Raw genomic sequence first — 8,738 nt, forward strand, 5'->3', positions numbered from 1 at the left:
ATACATTACACAATTGTCAATTGATTCTCAACTTCACCATAACATCTATTGCTAAAGAAAAGGTCTATTTGTACTTCACTGTTACCGCTGAACATTAAATATAAACAAATTTAATAAAACTGTCTAAAACAAAGGGTTCACACTTTATTCCAAATAGAAGAGTTCATTTAAAAAGAAGATGATTAGATATTTTCGTTGGTCCAGATTTCGTTTCGTATATCTACAGAGAAATCTCCGCCGTCAATGCAAAGCGGAGGTGACACTTGGGATGGTCCAGTGGTCCGTACTATGTTACTTCTCGCTCACAAGACGTCGATAATCAAACTTTTATATTATATATTTCATTTTAGAAACGTGGGCCTGACATCCAGTATACAATATACCAATGAGATGTCGACACGAATCCTTAAGAAAACCACACTGGTTTTGAAAACAAGAAAAAACCAGTTTTAGATTTTCCCTAAAACCGCTATTACCCAAATTCTCCATAAATAAAGAGAGAAAGAAAGATCCCGAGACTCAAACACAAGTCTATATTATAAAGGAAAGAAAGAAAAACTTTCCTAATTGGATCATACCAAAGTCTGAGCTCTTCTTTATCTCTCTTCTTGTAGTTTCTTGTTTTGTTTGGTTCTTTTAGAGGAAATTGTTCCTTTAAAAGGGATAAAAATGGGAAGGGGTAGGGTTCAGTTGAAGAGGATAGAGAACAAGATCAATAGACAAGTGACATTCTCGAAAAGAAGAGCTGGTCTTATGAAGAAAGCTCATGAGATCTCTGTTCTGTGTGATGCTGAAGTTGCGCTTGTTGTCTTCTCCCATAAGGGGAAACTCTTTGAATACTCCACTGATTCTTGGTAACTTTCTCATTTAAGAAACAAAAATATGTTTAATTACTTCATTTGTCTCACGTTTTTTCTTAAGTTGACTACTTGATTTACCCTAATTAGTAACTACTGTTCTTATTTAGGTATTTTCTAGGGGTTTCATTTGATTTGGATTATTAGTAGTTAGATATCTTTACTGAATCTGTTAATATACCGTCAGAAAAATGTTTATTACCTACATCTGTATTAGCTAGAAAATTAAAAGTTATATACGGACTGGAGTGAATTTAACCCTAGAACATTAACTATTTTATAGTATCGGTCTGGATATATGTGTGTGGGTGTATATACACCATCATGAATTGTTTTGTTTTCCTAGATATGTCTTAAGAATTTTGAAACCTAATTTTGAATTAGAGCCAAGGTAAGAAATTAAAAAACTGTCAATTTAAAGAAACTGCTTAATTTCTCTTGTTTCTTAGCTAGGAACTCAAGCATTGAAAATAATGTTGCTTTAATAAAATAAAATTGCAAATGGTCTATTATTGTAGATAAGCCAAAAATGTAATGAGAAGCAACAAAAATACTGCTAATTTATAAGATTTCAAAGTTAAATTGGGATTATATAAACGGATTAGTGTTTAATTTTTGAGCTAGGGGTTTTCCAGCCCTAAGATCATTGTGAATCGTTTGATCTCCCAGTTGTGTTTTCCAAAATACTGCAAACCTAAGACAATGAAATATTTAATTTCCGTCGGCTTCGACAAGTATTAACTCATAATCTTAAACACTGTAGTATTAAACGTAGTTGCTTCTGTTTTATAAGATTTTACAAATTGAAACGCTGGAAATAAGGATGTCAAATCTGAGTAGGGGTTTTTTGACCTCTGGGGATCCACGAAAAGAACCAATTTTATCCTATGTTCGGCTTCTTACCGATGGTCAAACTTAATCCAACAGCCAACAGCTGTTCTTTCTTTAAAAAGCATTATTCGTATTCTGTACAAAATGAAATTAGTGATTTGATCAGATTATAATATTTTTTTATAATGTGTAATTTCTAACAAGATTTCCTGTACACAATTATAACAATTTTAAGGAAACCGCAGTTACAACTCTAAGCTAGAGGTATAGGGTCATATCTTGGTTCACTGTTTTGCTATATTATAGATCTCTTACAGGATTTGATCTAGGAAATCTTGGTTTTAAGGGATAAAACCATCATTAAGACCTAGCTAGATCTACCCTAAAATTAATGTCATGGTAACTCGACCTCATCCTAAGCTTGTATTTACATGATCTTTTGCTTGTTTTACACAGTGTATACTCTATATATAAAATATGATCATAAATTGTTGATGATAAGAAGCTAGCCCTAATTCTGTGAATTGAACAGTATGGAGAAGATACTTGAACGCTATGAGAGATACTCTTACGCCGAGAGACAGCTTATAGCACCTGAGTCCGACTCCAATGTAAACCAATTTCTCTCCATTAACTTATATAAATTAAATATTATTTCAGTATTAGTGATATATATATATATATATATATATACTTATCTGTATTAAACTTGTGAGATATAGACGAACTGGTCGATGGAGTATAATAGGCTCAAGGCTAAGATTGAGCTTTTGGAGAGAAACCAGAGGTACATTTTCATTCATCATATATATATATATATATGACATATCAAACTGGTAGGATTAATGTTAGTTAAAAATGCATGATTTTAAAAAAATGCATGATTACTTATAATACAAAAAATGATGCATTTAAATAACAAAAAATGCATCGATGCTCTATTGAAATTTAGGCACTATCTTGGGGAAGACTTGCAAGCAATGAGCTCTAAGGAGCTCCAGAATCTAGAGCAACAGCTTGATACTGCTCTTAAGCACATCCGCTCTAGAAAAGTATGAATTCTCCTATTTCTTTAACATGTATACAACTTAAAAACATATTATTTGCTTATTCAAATACATATATATGAAATAGTATATATGTGATTTTATTGGTTGGATATGAAAAAATCACGTCGATTAGAATGTTTGAATTTTTAAAGAATTAGTATATAAGAGTACGATTAGTCGATGTAATGGTACGTTTATGCAGAACCAACTTATGTACGACTCCATCAATGAGCTCCAAAGAAAGGTATGTAAAAACCATATCAAATTGAAGTTCACATAGAATAACTGCGTGTAAGAATCCTATAGGGGAGCTAACAATCGTGCCGTTTTGGAAATGACAGGAGAAAGCCATACAGGAACAAAACAGCATGCTTTCCAAGCAGGTGCCATTTGTCATTATTTTTATTTCGTCAAAATGTTTTCTATTGTAGTACTGTTAGCTTCCACTGTTCTACTCCACACTACAAGCCAAGCTATACCTACGGCTACGAGATCTTTCCATATTTCTCCACTTAGCTTCGACACCACTATAACTAAAATATAGATAAAAATATCATTTTTATAGTCTATGATTGATATACTCGTCAGCCACTACGTAGATGGGTATTGCCCGTTTAGTTTTAAGGTTCTTTTCCGGATTGAAAATATTTGAACTTGAAAAGTCGTCTCATATCATTCTACTTTCTTCGTCTCTATATAGGGTATGTGAATATAGACACTATTCTTATTTAAAAAAAAATTGGGCTACTTTGGCAACAGAAGGAAAAATTGTTTGAGAAGATATATATTTAAGACATGTATACGAGTTTATTACATGACGCAAGGAATTATTCGTAACCAAATTAAAGATCTAAACACAACTACATTTGATGCTATTTATATGTATATCTATTTAGAGGTCGTGGCTTTGAAAATTGATGATGATATAGTATGGTATAAGTTGGTAACAAACTGGTGTGTGAATTGTGAAATTAAAACGTGTCAGATTAAGGAGAGGGAAAAGGTTCTTAGGGCGCAACAAGAGCAATGGGACGAGCAGAACCATGGCCATAATATGCCTCCGCCTCCACCCCCCCAGCAGCATCAAATCCAGCATCCTTACATGCTCTCTCATCAGCCATCTCCTTTTCTCAACATGGGGTAGTTAAAAATTCGTTCCTCTTACTTTCATGTACATATGTGTTATATATACAAGATAGTTAGGTGTTATAAGTCCAGTGAGTTAGGTTGTTTTAGTGATGGTTAGACGTCTAAATTGTGAATTATAAGTACTAAGATTTTTCATGTATATATTAACGTATAGATCATCAATCCAGTTGAACCAAAAAAAAGATCATCAATCCAATGGTCGTCAAAAAAACAGACTTATATTTTTGGGAAAAGTAGATGGAATGGCTGCTAAAAGCCTAAGAAACCTTTGGGATCAGGTCGTTTTTCTTAGTTGTTCAAATTAAAACTTGAGGTAGTTAGATAAATAAACTATCTTTGATATGGGCCTTTACCAATTTCACTACAAAACATGTGATATTTTCAGCACCTATGTAGATAATTTTGTAAGCTATATCATGTGCATATGAATGTGAATGCAGGGGGCTGTATCAAGAAGAAGATCAAATGACAATGAGGAGGAACGATCTCGATCTGTCTCTTGAACCCGTTTACAACTGCAACCTTGGCTGCTTTGCCGCATGAAGAAGATCAATTGACAATGAGGAGGAACGATCTCGATCTGTCTCTTGAACCCGTTTACAACTGCAACCTTGGCTGCTTTGCCGCATGAAGCAATTCAATAATAATATTTATAATCATCAATAATAAAACAATATGAGCTACATATATATTTTGGCGAGCCCTTTTTATCCAACTAATTAATATATGTGGGCAAGCTCCATGTTCATATAATTAGCAAGTTCCTATTTTGTCTCTTTTTATATATCTTTCTCAAGTTATTTTGCTTCAGTATGTGGCAAAATTGTAATATATTTCAATATCTGAATCCCCTATATATTAATTGAGGAACATTTGAAAAGATGTAACCTCAATTTTGTATTAATTAAAAGAGGCCCCAATGCATAGGTGGCACTCAATTAGGTAGTCAATTACATTCAATTGAAAAATAAGTAGGTCCACATTCGATTTTTATATGTTGTTAGATACATAAGTTGGTCAAACTATATGATATAATGATATGATATTTTCTTTCCTTAAATAAAACCTACGGAATTACCATAAATGACTAATATATATATCACAATTAATGATTTTAATAATAAAGATTTGATAACAATTTATATCCCCTCCATCATTTTTTGTTTAATTTTATATTATTAAAATAAATTAAACAATCAAATTAGCTATAAAAATAAAATTTAGATTTTTTCGTATATGTTATATTTTGAATTTTTAAAAACGACAATAAATGACTAAAACTATTAAAATTATTATGTTAAAGATTAATGATCAATGGTTTAACATTTTTATTATAAGAAGATACACATGATTTTAAAACCATATGAGTAAAAAATATCATTTAATAATAAAATAAATATATATATATAGATTTTTTTTTGTCAACTATATATATAGATTAAACACTATATACCATAAGATTACATAAATATTTTAATATCAAAACTTTCAATGAATTTTCAAGAACATTTATAAATTATAAACTTATTAAAGATTTCAGATTAAAAATTTTGTTATCGATGATTTAAATATTTTGTTATAAAACGATATGAATGATCATAGAACCGTATGATTATAAATTCTTATTTAATAAATAAATATACAAAATATACTATTCTTAAAAAAAATAGGTTGCTCCATCTTAACTTATATTACACTTTTTATTAAACTAACTATCGAATTGATAAATAATGTACCAAAAAATGTTTTGCACTTTCCTTAAATAAAAGCTACGAAATTACCTAATATGATTAACGTATATGTGAAAATTAATTATTATGAATAATAAATATTTGATAACAATTTTTGTATCTTAGTTATTTTTTTTAATTTTATATTATTAAAATATATTTAAAAATCACATTAAATATATAATAAAAACATTTATATTTTTTTCTTATATATTATATTTTGAATTTTTCAAAACGTCTATAAATTATTAGAAATTTGAAGATTCCCACTCTGAAAATTTTGTGATCAATAGATTATTTTTTTGTCATAATAAGTTACAAATGATCATAAAATTGTATTAATATGAACTTTTATTTAATATTATAATAAGATACACATGATTTTAAAACCATATGAGTAAAAAATATAATTTAATAATAAAACATATATATATATATATATATTATACTATATACCATAAGATTGCATAAATATTTTAATATTAAAACTTTCAATAAATTTTCAAAAACATTTATAAATTATAAACTTATTAAAGATTTCACATTGAAAATTTTGTTATCGATGATTTAAATATTCAGTTATAAAATGATATGAATGATCATAGAACTGTATGATTATAAATTCTCATTTAATAAATGACTATATAAAATATACTATTCTTAGAAAAATATGTTGGTCCATCTTAACTTACATTATATTTTTTATTAAACTAACTATCGAATTGATAAATAATCTACCAAATATTTTTTTGCACTTTCCTTAATTAGGAGCTACGAAATTACCTAATATGATTAACGTATATATGAAAATTAATTATTATGAATAATAAATATTTGATAACAATTTTTGTATCTTAGTTCTTTTTTTTTAATTTTATATTATTGAAAGATATTAATAAATCACATTAAATATATAATAAAAACATTTATATTTTTTCTTATATGTTATATTTTGAATTTTTCAAAACGTCTATATATTATTAGAAATTTGAATATTTCCACTCTGAAAATTTTGTGATCAATAGATTATTTTTTTTGTTATAATAAGTTACAAATGATCATAAAATATAACGCATATGAATTTTTATTTAATAAATATTCAAACTAAATAATATATATATATAAATACTAATGATTTAAAGCAACAAGATTGGCTGATCAATTTAGTCGTCCAGTTGAAATCTTTCAAAAGTATGTGAAAGAGTAAAGTCAAAGTAAATGTGGATTTAGAATAGTAGTTATATTTTACTAACCGAAATACCGAAAAAAAACGAACCGAACCGAAACCAACCCGATATCCGGATTGAACACCCCTAATCCAAATGAAGCCAAACTATTGTTTCATTCTCCAAAATATAATACAAATGATAACTTAATTCCGCGCAAGGCGCGGATCTTATCCTAGTTTATATTATTGAACCTTCTAATAAATCAGTGTCCAAACTGAACAAATAAGTCTCACCCGTGTCTACCAAACTGAATCTTCAGTTACCTTTCTTTAGGATCTTTTATATTGTAGGTCTCTTGAACTAAAGAATCGCAACAGCTTTAGTTATCAAATTAATCTAATGCTTAAAATTATTGAAATTTTTATATCACACAAAAATAGCTTATCATTTTTCCAAATTACAAGCCAAAAAGAATCTGGCCGAAGTCTTCTAAAATCTATAAAAAGTTAGTTACAACATAAATTAAGAAAGAATTGGTGATGAAGGAATTTTTTTGCCAAGAATCTAAGGATATCTCTTATAGTTAGTCCACCTGCTCTGTAATTTCATCCTCCAAGAAAAGCATTGTCTGTTAAAATCACAAAACATACATCAAAAGATAGATATAACCGACATATATGTGTTAATAAAATACATATAGAGATGAAAGAAACCTTGGAACAAAAGGGACAAGCTGCACTTCTCTCCATCCATTCATAGATGCAGGCAAGGTGAAAGATATGTCCACATTGTAAAACTGTTTTCGGATTATCCTCAGCGTACTCTGTCTCCAATGACAATAGTAATGAGTTAACACACACAAATCTTTAGACATAAATAAATAGCTTTTTTTTGTAGAGTTACTAGTTTTACCATAGAAACATGTCGGACAAACGTCTTCTTCTTTGTTGGCGACAGAGGAAAATTCCCTTCTTTCCAGGTTTCGAGATAGTTGCTCGTACTGAATCAACACGAAGTTGTTAGAGTTTGATTAGTTCTGCAATTTCTATAAGTTTTCTGGGAGAAAAAAATAATGAAACTATAAAAGGAAAGTAGGTTTTATAATGTGGGCGTTACCTTGAGGGGAAAGATATTCATTATTGGGTGGCTGAAGGCTGTGATTCTGGGTACGTTTCGAGACTCATTACCTTGCTCCGGAACACGAAGACAGCAAAGTAAAATACCCATTGATCTGATTTGGGTTATTCACCTAGGTCAACTAATATGGGAGAAAAACAGAGGAACAGAAGAAGATTGATCAATGTTTTTCTTTCTGTTCTTGTATCTTTGGATCGATCTGAGAGAGAAATAAAAATCAATTAAGCAGGAGAAAAAGCAACAAACTTAGGGAGCTTTGGTCCGTAATTGCAGCGATGTAGATTCTTTGGAGAGCTGCACAAGGCAACGTGGAGATTTTGTGGGATATTATTTTTATTAAAAAGTGTTTTGGAATTTTGACTGCTTTTTGGAATGTACTTTTTTTTTTCGTTCTCCAGTTTATAAACTCCAGTTACCGCTTTTTATTATTATATGAAAAAAGTTAAAAGTTAAACTAGTCGAAGAGTTAATTTTTATTTCTTTAAAAATATCTTTATATATTAAAACAGAAGTCACAACTTTGATTTATGTGTGATTTTTTTAAAAATGGACCTAATGGACCTATTCATAGAAATTCATACTACATTTTAGTTCAGACTAATAATAAATAGAATTTTTAAAATATTTTAATCATAATATCTTTTGATATCTTTTCATTTTAAATATAAATATATTTATTTTAAAATTCTAACAAATCTGTTTAGAAAGATTTTTACAAGTTCTTCATTTTCGAAATTATATTTAAATATTTCCACTAATTTCAAAATTAGTTTAAAATATTATTATACATTAATATATTCAGTTATATAAAATGAA

At 28.9% G+C, this 8,738-nt stretch overlaps 2 protein-coding genes across 2 annotated transcripts; one reads left to right on the forward strand and one right to left on the reverse strand.

Annotated features, from left to right (window-relative positions):
- The first annotated feature begins 511 nt into the window (after positions 1-511).
- On the forward strand, positions 512-4,662 carry LOC106357088 (floral homeotic protein APETALA 1 A-like). The gene is made up of 8 exons (XM_013796775.3): positions 512-854; positions 2,221-2,299; positions 2,411-2,475; positions 2,641-2,740; positions 2,940-2,981; positions 3,079-3,120; positions 3,723-3,877; positions 4,327-4,662. The coding sequence occupies exons 1-8, from the start codon at positions 670-672 to the stop codon at positions 4,427-4,429; spliced, it is 771 nt and encodes a 256-aa protein (XP_013652229.2). The 5' UTR covers positions 512-669; the 3' UTR covers positions 4,430-4,662.
- Positions 4,663-7,211: 2,549 nt separating this feature from the next.
- Positions 7,212-8,367, reverse strand: LOC106357089 (E3 ubiquitin-protein ligase AIRP1). The gene is made up of 4 exons (XM_013796776.3): positions 7,902-8,367; positions 7,698-7,785; positions 7,499-7,608; positions 7,212-7,413 (listed from the first exon to the last, which is right to left on the reverse strand). Exons 1-4 carry the CDS (start codon positions 8,010-8,012, stop codon positions 7,369-7,371), a joined length of 354 nt encoding a protein of 117 aa, XP_013652230.2. The 5' UTR covers positions 8,013-8,367; the 3' UTR covers positions 7,212-7,368.
- Between the last annotated feature and the right edge of the window lie 371 nt (positions 8,368-8,738).

The sequence above is a fragment of the Brassica napus genome, chromosome A7 (genome assembly GCF_020379485.1).
Source record: "Brassica napus cultivar Da-Ae chromosome A7, Da-Ae, whole genome shotgun sequence".
NCBI lineage: Eukaryota > Viridiplantae > Streptophyta > Magnoliopsida > Brassicales > Brassicaceae > Brassica > Brassica napus.

Excerpts from the sequence above, each read along its gene's own strand:
- LOC106357088 (XM_013796775.3), top strand. The coding sequence starts at position 670 with ATGGGAAGGGGTAGGGTTCAGTTGAAGAGGATAGAGAACAAGATCAAT. Across the intron at positions 2,476-2,640 it reads CTTTTGGAGAGAAACCAGAG|GCACTATCTTGGGGAAGACT; the intron begins GTACATTTTCAT and ends ATTGAAATTTAG. Across the intron at positions 3,121-3,722 it reads ACAGCATGCTTTCCAAGCAG|ATTAAGGAGAGGGAAAAGGT; the intron begins GTGCCATTTGTC and ends AAAACGTGTCAG.
- LOC106357089 (XM_013796776.3), bottom strand. The coding sequence starts at position 8,012 with ATGGGTATTTTACTTTGCTGTCTTCGTGTTCCGGAGCAAGGTAATGAG. Across the intron at positions 7,786-7,901 it reads TGAATATCTTTCCCCTCAAG|TACGAGCAACTATCTCGAAA; the intron begins GTAACGCCCACA and ends GTGTTGATTCAG. Across the intron at positions 7,609-7,697 it reads TTGTCCGACATGTTTCTATG|AGTACGCTGAGGATAATCCG; the intron begins GTAAAACTAGTA and ends CATTGGAGACAG.